This window comes from Coregonus clupeaformis, chromosome 27 (genome assembly GCF_020615455.1).
Source record: "Coregonus clupeaformis isolate EN_2021a chromosome 27, ASM2061545v1, whole genome shotgun sequence".
Lineage (NCBI taxonomy): Eukaryota > Metazoa > Chordata > Actinopteri > Salmoniformes > Salmonidae > Coregonus > Coregonus clupeaformis.
This window is the reverse complement of record NC_059218.1, coordinates 5,667,069-5,692,537: the sequence shown is the minus strand read 5'-3', so window position 1 is coordinate 5,692,537 and position 25,469 is coordinate 5,667,069. Positions and strand designations below refer to the sequence as shown.

At 42.4% G+C, this 25,469-nt stretch overlaps 1 protein-coding gene across 4 annotated transcripts in view; it reads right to left on the bottom strand.

The window, feature by feature from the left end:
• The window catches only part of LOC121541744 (protein unc-13 homolog B-like), a 131,590-nt gene that overhangs the window by 84,284 nt on the left and 21,837 nt on the right, over positions 1–25,469 (bottom strand). For all 4 annotated transcript variants that reach the window (XM_045208009.1, XM_045208011.1, XM_045208010.1 and 1 more), the window contains exons 2-7: positions 21,622–21,651; positions 10,901–11,000; positions 5,018–5,135; positions 4,661–4,784; positions 3,280–3,353; positions 1,169–1,214 (exon numbers count right to left, since the gene is read on the bottom strand). In XM_045208009.1, the coding sequence (XP_045063944.1) occupies positions 1,169–1,214; positions 3,280–3,353; positions 4,661–4,784; positions 5,018–5,135; positions 10,901–11,000; positions 21,622–21,651 (492 nt within the window). The remainder of the gene's footprint in view (positions 1–1,168; positions 1,215–3,279; positions 3,354–4,660; positions 4,785–5,017; positions 5,136–10,900; positions 11,001–21,621; positions 21,652–25,469) is intronic.

Below are 25,469 nucleotides of genomic sequence, written 5' to 3'. Positions count from 1 at the left end.
ACAAACTGATGTTTTGATATCTCTAAAAATGGGAGGGGAAAACAAGTTGTCAAGGTGACACCTGAACACAGGCTGGCAAACAGTGCCCCCTGTCTGTGTGATGATGCGGTTGCATCTCACGGACATTTACATTTTTACATTAACATTTTTAGTCATTTAGCAGACGCTCTTATCCAGAGCGACTTACAGTTAGTGAGTGCATACATTATTATTTTTTCATACTGGCCCCCGGTGGGAATCGAACCCACAACCCTGGCGTTGCAAACGCCATGCTCTACCAATTGAGCTACATCCCTGCCGGCCATTCCCTCCCCTACCCTGGACGACGCTGGGCCAATTGTGCGCCGCCCCATGGGTCTCCCGTTCGCGGCCGGCTACGACAGAGCCTGGATTCGAACTGCGCCACTCGGGAGACATCTGTTCAGGAAGTCATGAACTGCCACTATGCTTTATCAAGGTCACTCGCTGACTACAAAAACATAGATCTAAGCCTAACTGCTATTGTCCAGTTATGTTTACATGGAGGTAGTAATAATAACCATATGTGTTTCCATGTCCTGTGGGGAAATTGATATAGGTGATGAAACTCAGATGACATGAGGTGTAGCGCGATGAGGGGGGGGGCTGGGGGATATTTCCCCTGGCTGTAGCGATTATTGTTGGTGCTGGAAAACATGCACAAAGCATTAAGGATTGGCCAAGGTGAAGCTTTGGGAAGGTTTAGAATTCATCAGAAAAATACTGTGTTTTACATACTCAGTGTGTCAGTCCATCCGAAATAGTTGCCTGGTGAGGGTGTTGGCAGAGAAGTAAAGTGAGAGGTAGTGGAGGGTATGCAAAAACAGTGCCTGACTTGGGTGGGGGAATTATGACCATAACATACACAGTGGACAAACAGAGACAACACTAGTAGACATGCGTGAACGTGGCATCCCTGAGTTGACATTCTTCATAACTTTGCATAAGTAGTGACTGTTCTTGACAATTAAGATTGGATAAAAGGCTTACTTGATGTCAACTCTGGGTTTGGAGATTCACACATAACAGGAATAGGACAAGGAAATAAATAACTTAAAAAGCCCAAACTAATGGAAGCCAAAGGGAAACAGGGCTGATGAGAGAGCTCCATCTAGTGGGATATTATGGAGTGGAAGTCAATCCCACTCACAGCATTGGGAGGCAGCGGGCGGAATGAGGCGTCTCTGGACCTCATCCTGCAGAGTGTACCGGAGAGAGGAAAGGAGAAAACAAGAATTGTGACCTCTGACCTTCATAATCCACAACAACAAAGCATCATCATCACCACCAGCACCACTCTCAAACTCCTGCATTTGTAATAATATTGTTATCACCACCATGACTTCAATGCCACTGCATGCAATAGTTATAGTTAGGCCTACTATCTACGTTATCACTTCAGAGCACAGCAAACCGTGATAAACACACACACGTCAATACTGTACCTAACCAGTGTTTTCTGTGATATGCAAAAAGCGTGGTGAGGAAAATGTCAAATGAACACAGAGTTAGCCCCTTCTTCCTTTTCCATGTATTTTACTGTGTGCTAGTGAACGCAAAGAGCCAAGTGTAATACGGAGATAAGGTGACATTCAACCGCATTGTACTGGGAACTTTACAATATGCAAACAGAGAGAGGGTATTTTAGTAAATACATTACTGCTTTATTGCTTGAAATATTAGTAGGTAGAATTTTTTACTACAGTGAGGAAAAAAAGTATTTAGTCAGCCACCAATTGTGCAAGTTCTCCCACTTAAAAAGATGAGAGAGGCCTGTAATTTTCATCATAGGTACACGTCAACTATGACAGACAAAATGAGAAAAAAATTTCTCCAGAAAATCACATTGTAGGATTTTTAATGAATTTATTTGCAAATTATGGTGGAAAATAAGTATTTGGTAAATAACAAAAGTTACTCAATACTTTGTTATATACCCTTTGTTGGCAATGACACAGGTCAAACGTTTTCTGTAAGTCTTTACAAGGTTTTCATACACTGTTGCTGGTATTTTGGCCCATTCCTCCATGCAGATCTCCTCTAGAGCAGTGATGTTTTGGGGCTGTCACTGGGCAACACAGACTTTCAACTCCCTCCAAAGATTTTCTATGGGGTTGAGATATGGAGACTGGCTAGGCCACTCCAGGACCTTGAAATGCTTCTTACGAAGCCACTCTCACGATACATGGCCCCATTCATTCTTTCCTTTACACGGATCAGTCGTCCTGGTCCCTTTGCAGAAAAACAGCCCCAAAGCATGATGTTTCCACCCCCATGCTTCACAGTAGGTATGGTGTTCTTTGGATGCAACTCAGCATTCTTTGTCCTCTAAACACGACGAGTTGAGTTTTTACCAAAAAGTTCTATTTTGGTTTCATCTGACCATATGACATTCTCCCAATCCTCTTCTGGATCATCCAAATGCACTCTAGCAATCTTCAGACGGGCCTGGACATGTACTGGCTTAAGCAGGGGGACACGTCTGGCACTGCAGGATTTGAGTCCCTGGCGGCGTAGTGTGTTACTGATGGTAGGCTTTGTTACTTTGGTCCCAGCTCTCTGCAGGTCATTCACTAGGTCCCCCCGTGTGGTTCTGGGCTTTTTGCTCACCATTCTTGTGATCATTTTGACCCCACGGGGTGAGATCTTGCGTGGAGCCACAGATCGAGGGAGATTATCAGTGGTCTTGTATGTCTTCCATTTCCTAATAAGTGCTCCCACAGTTGATTTCTTCAAACCAAGCTGCTTACCTATTGCAGATTCAGTCTTCCCAGCCTGGTGCAGGTCTACAATTGTGTTTCTGGTGTCCTTTGACAGCTCTTTGGTCTTGGCCATAGTGGAGTTTGGAGTGTGACTGTTTGAGGTTGTGGACAGGTGTCTTTTATACTGATAACAAGTTCAAACAGATGCCATTAATACAGGTAACGAGTGGAGGACAGAGGAGCCTCTTAAAGAAGAAGTTAAGGTCTGTGAGAGCCAGAAATCCTGCTTGTTTGTAGGTGACCAAATACTTATTTTCCACCATAATTTGCAAATAAATTCATTAAAAATCCTACAATGTGATTTTCTGGATAAAAAATTATCAATTTGTCTGTCATAGTTGACGTGTACCTATGATGAAAATTACAGGCCTCTCTCATCTTTTTACGTGGGAGAACTTGCACAATTCGTGGCTGACTAAATACTTTTTTTCCCCACTGTACATTTTTGACATATATCTTCCTGGTGAAATAGCGCCCTAGCATGTCGGGTAGGCCTTACCTCATCATGGATCCTCATAGTGTTGATGTGATCCAGCTTGCCGGTCCAGTACTGTGCCTCGTCTTCTGGGATGTCTGGTAGAGAGGGGTGCACACGCACAGAGTGGGATAACTGGTGAGCTGCATCCTGCCCTACCCCATAACATCCCATCCACTCTCCAACATACACTGAGCTGCTATTATATATTCATGGCCCTTTAAATATATAATGAGCCACTTAGAAAAGGGACATTAAAAATAGTTGGCTATGCTCTCAAACTGTACTGTTGGGGGACAGGGACCATGAATGACAGGGCTCCACTGTAGTAATGTTTGTCATGACGGAGACGCAAATGAATACCCAGAAGAGCACAAGACAATGACGTTAGTCCCGACAGGGACAAAACTTCACAGAGACATAAGAAGTGCAGAGCACTGGACTTCTAGAGATTGCAAAACAGTGCAAACCTTAACGACATTACTAGCCCAACAACTGACAATAATGTGCAGACAGGTAAATGATGCATTGATGCATCCTACCAAACCAATGGTCTGTTAGAGCAGACCCCCTCTCCCTCCCTGTGCCCTGATGGCCCATGATCCTTTACAGAGACACTGGACATTAAAGAGTGTTTCCCCTATATTAATTTAACATTTACCCTATATTATCATTCCCCCATATTCAATATACAGCAATAAAAATAAAAAAAACATTTCAAAAAAGGGGAAACACTAGACATTAAAGAGAGTTGAACACAAATGCCAGGGCTTCAAAGGCATATGAAACCAAACCCCTGTCCTGGTGAATTAATGGGATCAGTGGTACACAGAACCCAGACAAACACACAGCCTCCCTTCCCTACCGCTACCTTCAAAGGCCTGCCCTTAAACACCTGCTGCTCTAGCCCCTCTCACAGACACACACTTTTAACTTACTGATCTTGGGGGCTTGAAGCACACCGACCCCAATACTGGCAAAGTTAAGGGACAGCGATGTAGAAAGTGATGCGTAAATTACATAACTGTTCCCTCTCAGTGAAGAGATGAGAGCGGCTGCATTCAAAAGGCTCGCTACACAACCTGCTGGGATTTCAGCCAATCAATATCAGGTGTGGTGACGTACGTTAAAGCACAGGTCACTGGAGAAGGATACTACTGTATAATCATTACTGTACTGTGCCCTATACATGTCCCATCTACAAAAACAGACCTATAACATTTCAGCATCATACATCATACCAACTGTAGCTACTGTAACTGTAGACAGTTTGATGGACCATGGACCCTGGTGTACAGTACAGAAGCAACAAAGACATTTAAAGAGATAACATATGATATAAAATAGATATCCTATGGGAAGCTAAGTGCCCAACAGAAAGATGGTGATCAATATAACATTTTACCGAAGGGCAGCTCAAAGCGCGTGTCCAGCAGAACTTGGTGGGGTGTTGGGTTCTTGGTACCGTAGATCTCATCAGCCTTCATCAGAACCTCAGCATTCAGGAAGATCCACTCCCCTGAGCCTTCCTGAGGGAAGACAAAGGGCCAGGTCAGAAGACATAGACAGAGAGACCAGATGAAACTAACTGGAAGGTGAACCAGTGCCCAACCTACTCTGTTCATGTTTTACATAAAATTTGAACTGTGTGTTGTAAATGTTGGTTTTTAACATTGGAGCTGGATGTGTGTGCTCTAAATGTTTTGGCCAGTTGTGTTGGTGGTGTATAACTTTGTATGAGTGTATCATCTGCCCCTCTCACCTCCTCTGACTGGCAGATGCACTTGAGGGGGATCCAGGCAGTCCCCAGCATTGTGTCCCAGATAAGGCCTTTGTTCCACACCTCCACAATGAGGCCCAGGTCCAAACGGTTGATCTCACTGGAGAAACAGGAGAGAGAGGCAATAAAGGAGAGGGGGTCATAATCAACTCTCATTCAATACAGACTCACAGTTTAATAGAGAGACAGAGATCAGTAGAAAGACAGTGATTGTCTAATAAAATGTACAATGGTTTCATTCACTATGTATTGAGTGACCTCCATGAAATACAAATAATTATGACAACAGAAACTAGGGATAAGCACTGTCTGGCTGCTCACTGATCCCTTTTGGTCTTTGATTAGGCCTATGCATCATGTCAGATGTCGTCATTCCTTCCATCCTTCATGTACCATTCAAAAGGATGCAAATACAGCTTGCAGACAAAAGAGCATCTCACTTGAAAGCGATCATTGCTCATGATTTCATCTCATTTGCATTTGCGGCACTTCAAAAGGAAGATGAGAGAAGAGATAGTTATCAAAAGTGCACTGCCCTCAGTAAAGGTGGCAGGAAGAGTGAGCCCAGGTGCAAACAAAGATATTCTAAACCACTCACACTAAAGGTGATGTACCAAATGATGACAACACTATTGCTGTAATGAGTAGACCAATCACCTTCACATCTCTTAGGCTCTTACGTGGCCACAGTGAATGCAAACATGTACTTGCATAAACTGCTTACGGTCATATAGGGTATTGGTCATACCAATATACTTCTATAAAACAAATATAAAGAATGAGCAGACCATTTTGAACATTTATTTCAAAATATTAAACCAAGACTCTTTTTGATCAACCACACACTGACTTCACTTTGAGCTCTATCTTTCTGCATCATAGAAACACAAATTAAAGAACCCCTGGACCCACTCTTCTGTGAAAGCAGCATTCAGAAATCCATTAATGTTTCATTTGAGCTTCCCATTGTTTGTGGAGTGAGACGGGAATGAACAGGCTCCCGCAGCACAGGGACCCCAACAGGCTTTGGAAAAGAACACTGGAAAATAAGCACTACACAGAACACACCATGTATTCTACTGCATTTATTATTTTTCCCATTACTTTCTAAAAGACACTCCAAAAGCAGGGGTAGGATGGAGTATTGACTAACTGATTGGTTGCCAAGGAGACAGATGGGTTTGTTTTGAGGCTTCATTCAAGCACAGAAACATTAAGGCTCTCCTCTATGTCCCTTCCTGGAGCACCCTGTCGCGGAAACAGTGAGAAACAACACAATCAAAGACAACACCATCACAGTCAGTGTAAACATAAGCCACCAGTACAATGAGACAATCCCATGTAGGCTCTTAAACATTACATAGGCTAAGCTCTAGCATACAGTGGACACAAAACACTCTCAGCGTTGTATTTGTACCCCTAAAGAACAAGATCCTGTCTATAATGACTGAGCAGCATAGCACAGGAGCTATGGAAACAGCCCTAGAAATAAGGTGAGTTGGGGTGTACGGTGTACATATCGATCCATAGCTGTCACTACATGTTTTCTGTTTTCTGTCAACCCTGGTGGCCTGAGCCTGTCTCTTGGTGGGGATGGCCATTATCTCACAAGGAAATTGTAGTCTGGACTGGACTCTAGTCTCCAAGGCCCTCAGGCTAGCATAGAAACAGAAGCCTGGCCTGACAAACCAAAAGACCATTTGGCAATCTGCTATCTCATTAAGAGGAGAAAGGTGCATCCATCCACTTAAGTACTCTGTGAGTCAATTATACAGTATGTGATCAATATCAATTACAGAATCTGTTACATAAAGGTTGACCCACAGAACCAACAGGCTACAGCTTTCTGGCAAGGAAACACGTCATTGGAGAAGAAAGAAATCCAGTAGCCAGTTTCAAGTTAACAGTAAACTTGAGACTTTTCCTACAATAGATAGAATGTATGCCATGCCAATGCCATGTCCTAGCGCTTCATACAGTGTCCTGTTCATTGGTATAGGACTTCCAGTTAGAAATGTGATAAACATGATTTACATAGGAGGAGTAACAGGTGGTGCTCTTGTCAAGGGGCCTGTGTGTGTTTGATGGCAACAATGCAGAGTGATGTGCTAAGCTAACACATTGTGTTTCATGAACAGTACTACAGACCGAGCATTTACACTCAGCAACATCCTTGTGACAGATGTGGAAAAATATAACAATAGCATACAGGCGTTACACAGATGCGCACACACAGGAGTAAGCCTAGAGCTAAAAACAGCACAGCCTACATACGGAACACTGAAAAGAGGAAATGAAATGAGTAACCATGAGGAAGTGAATAGCTGTGAAAACAGGTTAGCTACCTTTCCTGAAACAACAACCCACCTGGCAGGCAATAACGGGGACAAAACATTCCTGGAAATCCCCTACTGTGGCCTGCTGTCACGTATTAAACTGAAAATCATAAACCTGAAATGTAGCTACAGAGCATTTGCACCAGTGGCACACTAGCTGCCCTGCTCTCACCTGTCTGTGTGGAAGAGTACTCAGGTGGTTGTGTCTGCTGCATAATTCCAAAAGCCAATCAGCCTTAATCAAATAAAGGTGTTAGTGACTGAGCATGGAGGATATACTGTACTGTCACAATAAGTCTGTTGAGCTCAGAGCCATCGACCCTCCCTTCATCGTCCCTCTCTGATCCTCATAGAAACAAAACCAACCTGATTCTATGTTGACACTGTATGAAAACCGTGACACTTGACACTTACAAAGCCTTCAGACAGACTACCGGAATTCTATACTCCACGCACAGCAGGTGTGTTGTGGCTTATACAACATACACTACATTACCAAAAGTATGTGGACACCTGCTCGTCGAACATCTCATTTCAAAATCATGGCCAATAATATGGAGTTGGTCCAATCTTCTGGGAAGGCTTTCCACTAGATGTTGGAACATTGCTGCAGGGACTTGCTTCCATTCAGCCACAAGAGCATTAGAGAGATCGGGATCTGATGTTGGGCGATTAGGCCTGGCTCGCAGTCGGCGTTCCAATTCATCCCAAAGGTGTTCGCTGGGCAGCTCTAGCAGGGCAGAACTTTGACAAACTGACTTGTTGGAAAGGTGGCATCCTATGACAGTGTCACGTTGAAAGTCACTGAGATCTTCAGTAAAGCCATCTTACTGCCAATGTCGGTCTATGGCGAATGTATGGCTGTGTGCTGGATTTTATATACCTGTCAGCAACGGGTGTAGCTGAAATAGCTGAAGCCACAAATTTGAAGGGGTGTCCACATACACTATATATACAAAAGTATGTTATTGATGTTTGATTTTATTGATCATAAATTGCTATTGAAGAAACTCACATGGTTGGATAGTTATTTATCCAATAGAACCCAGATAGTTCTTCAATGGAAGCTTCTCTAACATCAGATATGTACAGTGTGGTGTCCCTCAGGGTAGATCCTTGGGCCGTTACGCTCTATTTTTACAAATTATTTGCCACTGGTCTTACACAAAGCTAGAATGAATATGTATGCGGATGATTCCACACTCTACATGTCAGCACACAAAGCCAGTGAGCTCACTGAAATTCTAAATAAGGAGTTACAGTCAATATCAGCATGGGTGATTAATAATAAACTGGTCTTAAATACATCTAAAACTAAAACCATTGTATTTGGTTGAAAACATTCTCTAAGACCTAAAACTCAACTGGAGTTTTGCATAAAGGTTTTGACCATTGAGCAAGTTGAGGAAGCTAAACTCCTACGTATACAGTGCATTCAGAAAGTATTCACACCCCTTGACTTTTCCACAATTTGTTGTGTTACAGCCTGAATTTAAAATTGATTAAATTGAGATTTTGTGTCACTGGCCTACACACAATACCCCATATTGTCAAAGTGGAATTATACATATTTTTTAATGTTTACACATAAATTAAACATGAAAAGCTGAAATGTCTTGAGTAAATAAGTATTCAACCCCTAAATGACTTAAATGTAAATGTTATGGTAAGCATAAATAAGTTCAGGAAGAAACATTTGCTTAACAAGTCACATAATACGTTGCATGGACTCACTCTGTGTGCATTAATAGTATTTTTTTATGACTACCTCATCTCTTTTCCCCACACATTCAGATAATTGTAAGATCCCTCAGTCGAGCAGTGAATTTCAAACAGATTCAACCACAAAGACTAGTTACTCCACAATATTAACCTAAATGACAGAGTGAAAAGGAAGCCTGTACAGAATAAAAAGATTCCAAAACATGCAGCCTGTTTGCAATAAGGCACTAAAGTACAAGTGAAAATAATTTGGCAAAGAAATGAACAAAGCGTAATTTTTTGGGCAAATCCAACAACACATCACTGAGTACCACTCTTCATATTTTCAAGCATGTTGGTGGCTGCGTCAGGTGATGGATATAGTGTTTTGGATAAAAAATAAACGTAATAGAGCTAAGCACAGGCAAAATCCTAGAGGAAAACCTGGTTCAGTCAGCTTTCCAACAGACACTGGGAGACAAATTCACCTTTCAGCAGGACAATAACCTAAAACACAAGGTCAAATACACACTGAAGTTGCTTACCAAGACGTCATTGAACGTTCCTGAGTGGCCTAGTTACGGTTTTGACTTAAATCTGCTTCAAAATCTATAGTTGTCTAGCAATGATTAACAACCACTTCGACAGAGCTTGAATTTTTTTTTTTTGAATAAATGTGCAAATATTGTGCAATCCAGGTGTGCAAAGCTCTTAGAGACTTACCCAGAAAGGTGTTTCTAAGATGTATTGACTCAGGGGTGTGATTACTTACATAAACTAGATATTTCTGTATTTCATTTTGAATATATTTGCAAAAGTTCCACAAAACATGTTTTCACTTTCTCATTATGGGGTATTGTGTGTAGATGGGTGAGACAAAAATATATTTAATCCATTTTGAATTCAGGCTGTAACACAACAAAATGTGGAAGAAGTCAAGGGGTATGGATACTTTCTGCAGGCACTAACATTTGATGGTCAATTATCATGGTCAAGATATATTGACAAAGTTGATGAGAAGATGGGAAGGGGTATGTCTGTTATAAAAATATGTTCTACGTTTTTGACACAAAAATAAACTGTACTAGTTGTTCAGGCTCTGGTCTTCTTGTCCCACCTTGATTACTGTCCAGTAACATGGTAAAGTGCAGCAAAGAAAGACCTAGCAAAGCTGCAGCTGGCTCAAAACAGAGCAGCATACCTTGCCCTTAACTGCACATACAGAACTAACATCAACAACATGTCTGCCAGTCTTTCCTGGTTGAGGGTTGACAAAAGACTACCTGCATCTCTCCTAGTTTTTATGAGAAATATTACTGTGATGAAAATTCCAGATTGTCTGCATAATCAAATAACATTCAGCTCAGACACCCATACATATCCCACAGCACATGCCACCAGGGTCTCTTCACAGTCCCCAAGTCCAAAACAAATTCACGAAAAAGCACAGTATTTTACAGAGCCATGATCGCATGGAACTCCCTTCCATCTCTAATTACTCAAGCAAACAGCAAAATTACTTGTAATTTTATTTATTTATTAAACATCTCATGGAGCGGCGGGGACACACACAAACGCGCATTATTTGTGTTGTTGTTTTGTTTGTATTCTTTTGTAGTTGTATTGTTTGTATATCATTGTATATAAAATGTGTGTGACTGTCCTGTCTATCAGCGTATCAGTGTTCCGTTACTTGTCGTGTTTTGTGGACCTCAGGAAGAGAAGCTGCTGCTGCTGCAAAAGCTAATGGGGATCCAAATAAACAAAGACTGAGTGCATAGGACAGTAATAGAGAGGTCTAAGAAGTGTGTGGTTACTGGTCACTTACAACATGAAGTCCTGCTCCCAGCATGGCTGGTCCCCTCGCACGGTAATGGAGGTGCTCTTGACATTCTGCACCTTCAGCGTCACATAGCTATTGAACTTATCTGCAACACAGAAAGAAGAGAAAAGAGGTAATGGTGGGAAGAGGTACTGATATATAATACTCGTACTAACAGTACTTATGCTCACCACACAATAAGGGCAGATTGTCATGTTGAAAGGACAAAAGAGAAAGAGTAGATTACTGTGTACACGTAGGAGACAAAGTATCCATATGACTTTGTCTTTATAGGACATCAGCAGTAATCTGCATGACATCAAATTATTTGCCAGAAGGAGAGCTTCTGTGTGCAGGTAAGTAAGACAACCGTGGTGGCAGACGTGGCAATGATGGGATGAAACATGGATAGTAACATGATTGACCAGAGATCGGACTTAGGGCCTGTATAGCAGCAGTAATGCTAGCTTGGCCAGCAGCTTCACTTTGGCTTTGTGTGACTGTAAAGGACGGTCAGCGACATTGGTGAGAGTCAAAGCAAATAAGTCAGTTTCCCCATCACTTCCCCCCACGCCCTGCACCCAGCCCAACGCACTGACCCTGGTAATCTCACTACAGATGAGTGCCACACAGCCAAGCAGGCAGCAGATATAGCCTAGCCATCCATCCTCTCTCCTGGCTGATGTGATTCCCGCACTGCAGAGCAGCCACCCTAACATAGCTCTGGACATGACCACCATTTCACCTCTGACACTGAGACATAGGCTAGTACAGTAGGCCTACATGATGCAGAGACAGGCGAGACCTGCTTCTACAGCAGAAAAGGTCTCTGTCATCTCTCATACCATCAATTTAAAGACCAAGGTTAAAAGACCATGGTTTGATTTCTAAACATATTTCAAAGGCAGCACTGTGAAGCAGGTAGTGGCAAACCATTTCATATGTATTGTAGTGGAAGAGGTGGCACCACAGGTTACAGAGTGGTGGGTACAATTTTTTTATCCTGATCGTAACCAGGTTTTTAAAAAAAAAACTCTGGAACCTAGTTGTAGCAGGGGCCTTAAGGGTTGGCCTATTGCCTGGGGTAAGTGAACTGAGCAGTCGGGCAAATTTAGCCTGCTCTCAAGTTGCCCCAGGTGAATTATTTATTACTAAAAACAACAAATTCCAGTAGGCCTAACTTAAACTCATCTTTCTGGTTCATCTCCACTGTTTAAGTGAAAGACTGACTATTTATGGCAGCTGGGCAAATTGAGCCTGCTCTGTGGTTGTCCCATTAGGAAACAAAAAAAAAACGACCTAACTGCAAAGATTTCCAGTAGCCTAACAAAGCTACACTGGGATGTCGCAAAATCTGTCATTGTTTTCCTGCTACACTGGAAGCGTACATTTTGGTCAGGGCGAGCAGAGCGCAAGCCACTTTACCCTATTGTTCTCATGGCAGAAATCCATCTAGCACATTGGGGGTGATGAAACAACAGAGCTCCATTAATTTTCAATGAAGGGAAGCGAAATGGGCGGGGGACCGTTGGTTGATGTGAGCTTGGACGAGGAAACGAACAGGGCGGGACCAAAGTTGAAGAAAGCTGAACTTTTGTCACATACTCAGTGACGTCGCGTTGCTTTTGACCAATCAAAGCTCACTCTACAGTCGTGGTCAAAAGTTTTGAGAATGACACAAATATTAATTTTCACAAAGTCTGCTGCCTCAGTTTTTATGATGGCAATTTGCATATACTCCAGAATGTTATGAAGAGTGATCAGATGAATTGCAATTAATTGCAAAGTCCCTCTTTGCCATGAAATTTCAGCCCTGCCACAAAAGGATCAGCTGACATCATATCAGTGATTCTCTCGTTAAAACACAGGTGAGAGTGTTGACGAGGACAAGGCTGGAGATCACTCTGTCATGCTGATTGAGTTAGAATAACAGACTGGAAGCTTTAAAAGGAGGGTGGTGCTTGAAATCATTGTTCTTCCTCTGTTAACCATGGTTACCTGCAAGGAAACACGTGCCGTCATCATTGCTTTGCACAAAAAGGGCTTCAAAGGCAAGGATATTGCTGCAAGTAAGATTGCACCTAAATCAACCATTTATCGGATCATCAATAACTTCAAGGAGAGAGGTTCAATTGTTGTGAAGGCTTCAGGGCGCCCAAGAAAGTCCAGCAAGTGCCAGGACCGTCTCCTAAAGTTGATTCAGCTGCGGAATCGGGGCACCACCAGTGCAGAGCTTGCTCAGGAATGGCAGCAGGCAGGTGTGAGTGCATCTGCACGCACAGTGAGGCAAAGACTTTTGGAGGATGGCCTGGTGTCAAGAAGGGCAGCGAGGAAGCCACTTCTCTCCAGGAAAAACATCAGGGACAGACTGATATTCTGCAAAAGGTACAGGGATTGGACTGCTGAGGACTGGGGTAAAGTCATTTTCTCTGATGAATCCCCTTTCCAATTGTTTGGGGCATCCGGAAAACACCTTGTCCGGAGAAGACAAGGTGAGCGCTACCATCAGTCCTTTGTCATTCCAACATGATACCATTCATGTGTGGGGTTGCTTCTCAGCCAAGGGAGTGGGCTCACTCACAATTATGCCTAAGAACACAGCCATGAATAAATAATTTTACCAACACATCCTCCGAGAGCAACTTCTCCCAACCATCCAAGAACAGTTTGGTGACGAACAATGCCTTTTCCAGCATGATGGAGCACCTTGCCATAAGGCAGAAGTGATAACTAAGTGGCTCGGGGAACAAAACATTGACATTTTGGGTCCATGGCCAGGAAACTCCATGGCCAGACCTTAATCCCATTGAGAATCCTCAAGAGGCAGGTGGACAAACAAAAACCCACAAATTCTGACAAACTCCAAGCATTGATTATGCAAGAATGGACTGCCATCAGTTAGGATGTGGCCCAGAAGTTAATTGACAGCATGCCAGGGTGGATTGCAGAGGTCTTGAAAAAGAAGGGTCAACACTGTAAATATTGACTCTTTGCATAAACTTAATGTAATTGTCAATACAAGCCTTTGACACTTATGGAATGCTTGTAATTATACTTCAGTATACAATAGTAACATCTGACAAAAATATCTAAAAACACTGAAGCAGCAAACTTTGTGAAGACCAATACTTGTGTCATTCTCAAAACTTTTGACCACAACTGTAGTTTCGAGCCCTTACTGGATTGGCTGTTGATACCTAGCACTACCTATCTTGTTAGCCCCGACATGAGGGTGAAGCTAGCATGGCTATCCGTATAGTGGATCACTGCTGTCAAGCTCGAGTTGCACGTCGAAATCTTGAAAACAGAACCAGAGCTCTAACAGCGCAAGCCTCTGCTCCACGCCCAGGTTTCGGAGAAATGAATAGGAGTATCTCACGCCAGTAAAATAGATTTTTCTGCTCCCCCCTGTTGTTTAATTAAGAGACCCACAAGTCATGGCACATCTGCATGTAAACAACTATTTTCCGGGAAATAGCCTTTCAGACCTTAAAGTCAATCTCTGTGTAGGTATGACATAGCTAGTGATCAATTAGTTGCAAAACAATTTTATATGGGCTATGATGTGAACAGTGTTTTTCTAAAATCAGGTAACATACAGTAGTTTTAAACTCCTGGCCCTATAGGGAGGATGAAAACCCTGTCAAACTGCAGCAACCATGTACTTGTTCATATGAACTATACACAGAGTTGTACACAACATTATGAACACCTGCTCTTTCCATGACCAGGTGAATGCTATGATCCCTTATTTTTGTCACTTGTTAAATCCACTTCAAATTAGTGTAGATGAAGGGGAGGAGACAGGTTAATGAAGGATTTTTAAGCCTTGAAACATGGATTGTGTATGTGTGCCATTCAGAGGGTGAATGGGCAAGACAAACGATTTAAGTGCCTTTGGTAGTAGCTGCCAGGCGCACCAGTTTGTGTCAAGAACTGCAACACTGCTGGGTTTTTCACGCTCAACAGTTTCCCGTGTGTATCAAGAATGGTCCACCACCCAAAGGACATCTAGCCAACTTGACAGCATTGGAGTCAACATGGGCCAGCATCCCTGTGGAACGCTTTCAACCTTGCAGAGTCCATGACCCGGGAGGGGTGTAACCCAATAATAGGAATGTTGATGTTATGTACATTCAGTGTATTTTAAAACTAGAATAACAGGGGGATTCTGTTACAGACAGAGACAACTGCGATTAGACAATAGGACTAACAGGGTTGACAGGGGGTTGCATCATGTAGGCCAATATAGGCTACATCTGTAATTAAAAAGTTACAGGTGCATTAACACAGTCTAGTCTATGTCATCACTAATTGTTGATTTGATTAATTCCAGTCAATCATTTCAGATTAAAAAAGGCCTAGTTAGCTTAGCCAACTGAAGTTTGAATATAAACCAAATTTGATCATATTCACATTTTCTCTTAACACAAATAAATTGGCTTGGGCTATAAATACATAACGTTACCGCTTCGTTTCCCCTGGCCAGATGGGACAGGGTGCAGAGGTAGGCTACAGTTGATCAGACTGATGCAGCATGTCAGATCGCTAATGTTTAGGTGTAGGCTGCTACAACATTTCTGTAAAGAGTTTTTGCTTGTTCTTTTCCCGTTAGCTAAAATAATACTGGAGGAAAGTGGAGAGCGTGCTCTGCTTTTTATATATGTGCGCCATGCACGACCTGAGATTTCTGTGAATCTAAAGTGAAACACACACACACACACACACACACACACACACACACCTTTATATAGGGCAGTGGGTATACAACCTGGGAAAAGATACATGGTCACCAGCTGGTCACTTGACTTCCCAATGCCTCTCCACCTGTTTACACAGGTCTTCACAGTGGCAAACAGAAACATTTATTTAGCCATGGACACAAGCGCAACAAAACTTCAGATCAGTCAACCATAGCTAGTACACAATGAGACTGTGTAGGGCAGCAATGTGAACCATAGACATACCACATTCCACAGAGACAGAAACAATGCATTGATTGACACTAACGGAGTAACGCAGTATGTTGTTAGTCCCAGAGGTCTAGCTATATTGAAACCTGCTGTAAGATATACACTGAGTGTACAAAACATTAGGAACACCTGCTCTTTCCATGACAGACTGATCAGGTGAAAGCTATGATCCCTTATTGATGTCACTTGTTAAATCCACTTCCATTTGTGTAGATGAAGGGGAGGAGACGGGTTAATTAAGGATTTTTAAGCCTTGAGACAATTGAGACATTGATTGTAGTCCCCTGTAGCTCAGTTGGTAGAGCATGGCGCGTGCAACGCCTGGGTTGTGGGTTCGTTTCCCACGGGGGGCCAGCATGAAAAATGTATGCACTCACAAACTGTAAGTCGCTCTGGATAAGAGCGTCTGCTAAATGACAAAAATGTACAAATGTAAATTGTGTATGTGTGCCATTCAGAGGGTAAATGGGAAAGACAAAAAATGTAAGTGTCTATGAACAGGGTATGGTAGTAGGTGCCAGGCGCACTGGTTTGAGTGTGTCAAGAACTGTAACGCTGCATGGTTTTTCACGCTCAACATGTGTATCAAGAATGGTCCACCACCCAAAGGACATCCAGCCAACTTGACACACATGTGGGAAGCATTGGAGTAAACATGGGCCAGTATCCCTGTGGAACGCTTTCGACACCTTGTAGAGTCCATGCCCCGAGGGCAAAAGGGTGTGCAACTCAATATTAGGAAGGTGTTCTTAATGTTTTATACACTCAGCAAAGGTCCCCAGCGGGGACATTGGGTAAACAGCCAGGCCTAGGGCTCTGGGTTGAGAAGAAACAGGTCTAATTAGAGTCTCAGGAGGCCAGTCAGTCAGCAATACAGCCATTACATTACGACCATGATCTAGAGACACTCCCCATCTCCCCCTTAATAATTAGATGCCCCATGCCTCGTCTTGGACCACACTTGCTGCTTCTCATGAATACAAGTTCAAAGATAAGAGGAGAAGGAGGAGGCCTGGATTAGATCAAAGCCACTTAGTGATTGTGGTCTCTCTCTAAAAGAGCTCTCCCACCTTGCACAAAGGACTGATAGCATCTTACCAGAAGGAAACAGCCACCCGCTTTCATAACACACACACACATGCACGCACACAGAGAGCGCGCTTGGCTTGTCGGGTGGACCCACCATCAAACAGCATCTGTCCAGCTTTGAGCATGAAATTATTGCGGACTTTGATCAGTACCCACACTCTGAAAGTAGACAGAGAAGATCTGTCCAGGTTACTGAGCCATACTTTAGGAGTTCACCGAGCCCCTCGGTCTGTCGCTCCAACTCATATTATTGACGCATCATCAGTTTTCCAATAAATTAGTCCGAAAAACACGGATGGTTGGAAGGCTGACATTTACAATTTGGACCTCTCATCAATATTGTATTGGTTAGAAGACATATTCCTCTGTCACAGGAGACACCTGGGTAGTTGTGTTTTATGAATAGTGTACAATGTAAGTGGTGGGTAAGTATTTGCAAGTAGCACTAACAATCAAATGTATGTGCATATTTGTATTCTGGGCCAATTCATGTCAAGCCCAACCAGTTAGATTAATTTGCATTGGAAAAACTATCCAAAGTCAAAACATTTTGCTTATGCAAATGCTGCCTCAGAAGTAGCCTACCTTACTGTACCATACAGTGCATCTATTTTACACCATCCATTTGTAGTTGGGTTAAAATTGTTGAATAATAATCTAAAATGTATCAAATCGGACTCCATAGTCTTGTGTATCTAAATGCAATAGGGCCTGTGCGTCTCTGACGGCTCTAGCAAGGTCACTAACCGTTGCATCACCAGGGTAAGGCTATTGTACGTGTCTCTTGCACCGTCATGCAATTATTAAGAGCCTAGAGGCAATGAGCTAATCCTAAACAACTAGTGTTCTAGTATTAACTAATTGAGTCAAGTAAAAGCATGGCTGTAAAGGTGGAACCCAAAAGCACAAAAGCATATATGCAAATTACAATTAAATCTACAATTTAGGATTTACCAATACACAATTATGAACATATACATTTACATTTACGTCATTTAGCAGACGCTCTTATCCAGAGCGACTTAGTCAATCAAAGAGTTACTCTGTATGCAAGGAATGCATTTACTCAAATCAACTAATAGGTTTATTAGTCCCGAATGAATTAACACTCAAAGAATAGCAGTGTACATGGAATACATGATACAAAATAAAACAGAATAAATGTCTATCACAATAAGACTTAGAGAAAAACCACTTAGAGAAAAAGTCTAAATGTGTGTATCTACACACATGGAGCTTTCAAACAAGTTCTCAATGAACCAGAGGATACTCAGTCATTTTACTCCAACAGGAACAGGGCTCAACATCCCCAACCTGAATTAACATTACACCTAGATTCTCATCTAATTATCACTTTCCTAAATGTCAATGTTACGACAGGACACCAGGAATGTACCCATCTGATAAGCAGTCAGCCCAACCGTTCTCTCTAAAAAGGGAATTCTACAACACATACAAAACAGTGCGTCATACCAAAACGTGCAGCTCTTTATGAGCAATGAAAATAATCCAAACATGGCAATAAAACTCATACAATTACATTCACAATATCAGGTCCAGTTTTAACCACTTTCAGCCTTGAGGGCGGTGGGAACCAAATGGAGTCTTCTGTATGTCCCGCCCAGGGCTGGAGGTGCGCGCAAGGTTGTGCCTCGCTCTTTGACATGGTAAAACATGGTTATTTCTCTAGATGATTCCATGAATCGTGATTGACCACACGCTGTGCTCCCACACCAGCAAGTCATAGTCTGTATCACAGAGTCCAATATGGTCAAACTCACCACTACACTTTCCCCTACCCACAGTGACCACCACAAAACAGTTACATTCCATTCAGTCAGATGACTATAACCCTGTTGATACCTCCAGGAAATCATCAGTGCATGCACATTTAAAATTAACCACACAGCCTCATTTCAAGTCTCCACTCTGAGCTCCAGAACCAGCGGGAAAAAATGACCATTTGCCAGTTTCAAGGTAATACAGATGCAACATGATGCAAGTCCACGCAAAGATCTCAGGCCAATTCAAGGTCATTTTTAATGTGTGGTAAAAGCACTACACATGACCAGAGACCAAAACATTAAAAGGGATATGCGTGTGCGTGGATATGTGTGTGTGTGTGTGTCTGCTTGCATACATGCATCCATGTTTTATCTGCAACTAAAAAGTGACTTATGCCACCTCAGCAAAAGGTCACAAAGCACCTTTCACAGATCAGGGCTTGCAAATCAAGCCATGGTTATTTCAGCTACAACAGAACTGAATAAACCGTCCTTGTAAACACACAGGCACACAGAACAATGTAGAACACTAAACAGGCTTTCTTTAGCTCTGCTGTTCTGAGTGTGGTGGCTGAAATATTTGCTCTGTGGGCTGATGTCAGGTGGAGGAGGGCCAGATGGATACTGCTCGTTTATCTCCTTGGCCTTCAACCAGGGCTACACACGTCACAGAGAAATTAGAGACACTTAAACCATTTTCAAGACAATGTGAATCAAACAACTGCTTGCCTCAGTTGGAGGTTAAAGGAAAACTATATTTTGGTATTTTTTTCCATTTGTCCACTGTTGATACAGTCCCAAAATGTTTTGCATGTCAGCAGTCAAGTTAAGATTATGGACTTTCAAGAAGCAAAGTGTCACTACGCATCATGATGATGATGCAAGTGATAGTTTGAGTGGATTTTTCTGGGGAATCTGGGATCCTATCATTCGCTAAGACAAGTGGGAACCTAAGGTGTGTGAGTGACAACACACTGGGAGATCCCATGATAAGGTAAGCAGTGACTTTATAGCACTACTGCTGCTAGCCAGGAACACAAATCATGGGGCTTATGAGATAGGAGTGAGGGCAAACAGTAGAGAGGGCATGGGGATTTGGATTTAGCCAGCACTGATCTGACCAGCAGTGGCGTCTATCTATGAATGCTAAGGGAAGCCAGGCTTCCCCCAAAAAACTGACCAAGAAAAAAATAAAATAATCTCTCTGTTTCCAAATGTTCTTTCAACTCGCAAGAGGCTGAATGCACTGTATCTCACCGGAGAAAGCATCCGAGCAAGCGAAACAGCGGCCCTCTGTCTCTGTAGCCCATCTATCTATCTGATGCTGTCTGAGTATGACATTGTTGCCGCCCGTCGCATTGAATGCAAGGGAAGCCAGCGAGCATTTGGCCTCCCGATGAAAAAAGTATTAAATTAAATTAAATCAGCATTGAGCTAAACTGAGTGAGTTCATATGTTAATGGTTCAGGTGTACCCCAAAAAAGTGTCAAGGGAAGCCAGATGGATTTGGCTTCACACCAGTCACATCACATCAAGTGCAAAACGTGAATTGTTGCATCTCCTTGTGTTGTTGTCCTCCGGTGGCTAGCTAGCTAGCTAGCTATTTTTGTATTTAACCTTTATTTTGACAGGGAAGACATTGAGACCTAGGTCTCTTTTCCAAATGTGCTTTCTATCACATAAATGTATATAAACAGTACCAGTGAAAAGTTTGGACACACCTAGTCATTCAAGTGTTTTTCTTTATTTTTACTATTTTCTACATTGTATAATAACTCTCTCTCTCACCCACACCCACACCCAGAAAAACAATTAGATTCATTCGGAAATAAATTGTCCCTTTCCTACATTAGCTATGGCTGGAGATAGGAATTTGGACTTGTGGTTTTATTTAATTCTCCTTACTGGCCAATGATTTTAACGGCGATTCTTATTCAACCATAAATTCATACATTGTGCCCCTTTGTCAACATGACATAGGATCGTTTAATCAACATGAAAGAGAGGAGGATGGCATTGGCGTTTCTCTACAAGTAGGGTGACTCAACATGTTTTTTTTACTTGCGCACACACACACACACACACACACACACACACACACACACACACACACACACACACACACACAAGAGAGAGAGAGAGAAATCAGAACCATGGACAGCCAAATCAAATTTAGCTTACGTTGATTGGACTAAATTGTTTTTAGTATCTTTTAATTGTCACTGTATTAGACTAAGCATAGGTGATTTGATGATGTTGAAATGTTGAAGTTGAAATGGTGCTGGAATAGTGGAGGCAGCTCCTGTTTTCTTTGAGACTTGCAGTAACTCTCCATGGTTCTAAATCAATAGTTGTTTAGTAGTCCGAAAATGTCAGAAACATTAACTTGCTTGACCATGTTGTAGGTCATGTAACTGTTTGTTACTTGCAATATGCTTTGTGGACTTCACCAGACAGAGGTTGCTCTCCGGTTTTGTGATGAAAGAAAGGTGTGGTTGAATTTATTCTGCCACTGTGTCTTCTTATTGTCTCGGCCTTAGGCCTATATATCACAGTGTCAAGGCATATGAACTAACAGGTTATAGAGCAAACAATGCAATTATCACAACACATAGGTTGTAATATGGCCTTTTTTCCTGGCTTGGCTTCCCCAGTGATTTTACCCACACACGACTACTGCTGAGCAGCTCACCTGCAGCACATGGGCTAGAGCTAGGCGGGAAGCAGGGAAACAAAGCCTCATGGGATTACGCAATACCAAAGAGAAATATGTGCAAGTGACTCGCTGCTATGAAGGCTTTTTAAGGTTAACACACAGTCCTAGCTTGGGTCAGCATTCAAGGACATAACTCCTAAATTAGGAGGTAGTTCAAGGACTTACCCGGAGATCCTTGGAGTTTGGCTTTCTTTACTGAAATAGAAAGAGACAAAACAACTGTTAGAAACAGACATAAAACTGTGTTTTTAATAAAACAGAGACAGACAGCAAGTCATTATGTCTGCTCATGATTTACTTCAGGGATATCACACTGACTCTGATAAGGCTGATTGATGTAGGCTAGGCCTACATCGTTTACAATTAATGTGATCACGTGTTCACCTCATGTCACTTCGGTGTCCCCCTAAGAGGCCACAGTCAGACCCAGGATATCCGTCATGCTGAGAGTGTAACCGGAGCATGCACATCAGTGAATCACGGACCAGAAAGCAGTCACGCGGTCACCAATCAGCCACGTGTTATCAACCACAACGCCAGAAAAACAAGGGCACATGACATTTGTAGGTGAGGTCTGACAGATTAATTGATATGCAGACAGACAGATGGCGCACATGTTGATGAAGCATGGAGTAGGAATGTGTTAGACGTGGCCAGACGTGTCTGAGTGAGCATCAGCATCACAATATTCTCTCAACCTAGCAGCAGAAAACACCAGCCTCTCACATTTATTGACAAGCACCAAATACTCACAAAAAAAGTGGCTTGGGGGATAGAATCCACCAGTGTTAATCACTGTCCATGTTTACATGTGCACAGTATTCCAGATAGTAGCTCATATCCCGCTTATGGTCTTATCCGGGATAAGCTGTTTACATGCAACATTGATATCCCGCTCACGAATATCCCTGTATTCATGAATAAACCGAATATTCCTCATTTAAGTTAATATGGGTTAAATGGAATAGTAACTGAAATATGGACACTGACTGTAGGCCTATAACCTCTCACATGTAGCATAATATTAACTCCTGCATAATTATGCATTTCTTGCAGTAAAATGATACAAGTGTGCGTGTAATGTGTCATCTTTGACACTTATGCAAGCAGACAGCATTTAAACCACATAAAATATGCACCCAAGACGAACTGAAGTCTTAACAGAAACGTGTTTCATTGTTTTCTCAGCTTTGTATTTCCTTAAAGCCGGTCAAATTGATGACATTTGGACATTTTGTACAGGACCAATCTTTCCACTGTTTTGGAGTTATTGTGTTTTCTCCTCGGCCCCTAAACGAAACAGACAACTTTACTGGCGTTAACTAGATTAATTAATTCTATAGATGTAAGATATTCTGGTGAGTACTACTTTATTTAGTCTTCTAGGGCAACAAGTTATGACAGAAGAGAAGCTGCGCGTACAGTGCATTCGGAAAGTATTCAGACCCCTTGACTTTTTCCACGTTATTAAGTTACAGCCTTATTCTAAAATGAAAAAAAATTATGGAATCCTCAGCAATCTACACACAATAGCAAAAACAGAAATACCTTATTTACATAAGATTAAGACTCTTTTCTATGAGACTAGAAATTGAGCTCAGGTGCATCCTGTTTCCATTGATCATCCTTGAGATGTTTCTACAGCTTGATTGGAGTCCACCTGTGATAAATTAAATTGATTGGACAGGTTTTGGAAAGGCACACACCTGTCCATATAAGGTCCCACAGTTGACAATGCATGTCAGAGCAAAAACCAAGCCATGAATTCGAAGGAATTGTCCGTAGAGCTCCGAGACAGGATTGTGTCGAGGCACAGATCAGGGGAAGGGTACCAAAAAAATTCTGCAGCATTGAAGGTCGCTAAGATAATGGTGGCCTCCATCATTCATACATGGAAGAAGTTTGGAACCACCAAGACTCTTCCTAGAGCATGGTAGTGGCAGCATCATGCTGTGGGGATGTTTTTCAATGGCAGGGACTGGGAGAAAGCCAGGATCGAGGGAAAGATGAACGGAGCAAAGTACAGAGAGATCCTTGATGAAAACCTGCACCTCAGGACCTCAGACTGCGGCGAAGGTTTGTATTTGTATTTATTATGGATCCCCATTTGCTGCTGCAAGGCAGTTATAACATTTTAAAAACATTACAATACATTCATAACAGATTTCACAACACACTAAGTGTGTGCCCTCAGGCCCCTACTCCACTACCACATATCTACAACACAAATCCATGTACAGTGAGGGAAAAAAGTATTTGATCCCCTGCTGATTTTGTACGTTTGCCCACTGACAAAGACATGATCAGTCTATAATTTTAATGGTAGGTTTATTTGAACAGTGAGAGACAGAATAACAACAAAAAAATCCAGAAAAACGCATGTCAAAAATGTTATAAATTGATTTGCATTTTAATGAGGGAAATAAGTATTTGACACCTCTGAAAAACATGACTTAGTACTTGGTGGCAAAACCCTTGTTGGCAATCACAGAGGTCAGACGTTTCTTGTAGTTGGCCACCAGGTTTGCACACATCTCAGGAGGGATTTTGTCCCACTCCTCTTTGCAGATCTTCTCCAAGTCATTAAGGTTTCGAGGCTGACGTTTGGCAACTCGAACCTTCATCTCCCTCCACAGATTTTCTATGGGATTAAGGTCTGGAGACTGGCTAGGCCACTCCAGGACCTTAATGTGCTTCTTCTTGAGCCACTTCTTTGTTGCCTTGGCCGTGTGTTTTGGGTCATTGTCATGCTGGAATACCCATCCACGACCCATTTTCAATGCCCTGGCTGAGGGAAGGAGGTTCTCACCCAAGATTTGACGGTACATGGCCCCGTCCATCGTCCCTTTGATGCGGGGAAGTTGTCCTGTCCTCTTAGCATAAAAACACCCCCAAAGCATAATGTTTCCACCTCCATGTTTGAGGGTGAGGATGGTGTTCTTGGGGTCATAGGCAGCATTCCTCCTCCTCTAAACACGGCGAGTTGAGTTGATGCCAAAGAGCTCGATTTTGGTCTCATCTGACCACAACACTTTCACCCAGTTCTCCTCTGAATCATTCAGATGTTCATTGGCAAACTTCAGACGGGCCTGTATATGTGCTTTTTGAGCAGGGGGACCTTGCAGGCGCTGCAGGATTTCAGTCCTTCACGGCGTACTGTGTTACCAATTGTTTTCTTGGTGACTATGGTCCCAGCTGCCTTGAGATCATTGACAAGATCCTCTCGTGTAGATCTGGGCTGATTCCTCACTGTTCTCATGATCATTGCAACTCCACGAGGTGAGATCTTGCATGGAGTGCCAGGCCGAGGGAGATTGACAGTTATCTTGTGTTTCTTCCATTTGCGAATAATCGCACCAACTGTTGTCACCTTCTCACCAAGCTGCTTGGCGATGGTCTTGTAGCCCATTCCAGCCTTGTGTAGGTCTAAAATCTTGTCCCTGACATCCTTGGAGAGCTCTTTTGTCTTGGCCATGGTGGAGAGTTTGGAATCTGATTGATTGATTGCTTCTGTGAACAGGTGTCTTTTATACAGGTAACAAGCTGAGATTAGGAGCACTCCCTTTAAGAGTGTGCTCCTAATCTCAGCTCGTTACCTGTATAAAAGACACCTGGGAGCCAGAAATCTTTCTGATTGAGAGGGGGTCAAATACTTATTTCCCTCATTAAAATGCAAATCAATCTATAACATTTTTGACATGCGTTTTTCTGGATTTTTTTGTTGTTATTCTGTCTCTCACTGTTCAAATAAACCTCCCATTAAAATTATAGACTGATCATTTCTTTGTCAGTGGACAAACGTACAAAATCAGCAGGGGATCAAATACTTTTTTCCCTCACTGTACATGTGTGTGTATAGTGCGTATGTTATCATGTGTGTGTATGCATGTGTCTGCGCCTATGTTTGTATTGCTTCACAGTCCCCGCTGTTCCATAAGGTGTATTTTATCAGTTTTTTAAAATGTGGTTATACTGCTTGCATCAGTTAACTGATATGGAATAGAGTTCCATGT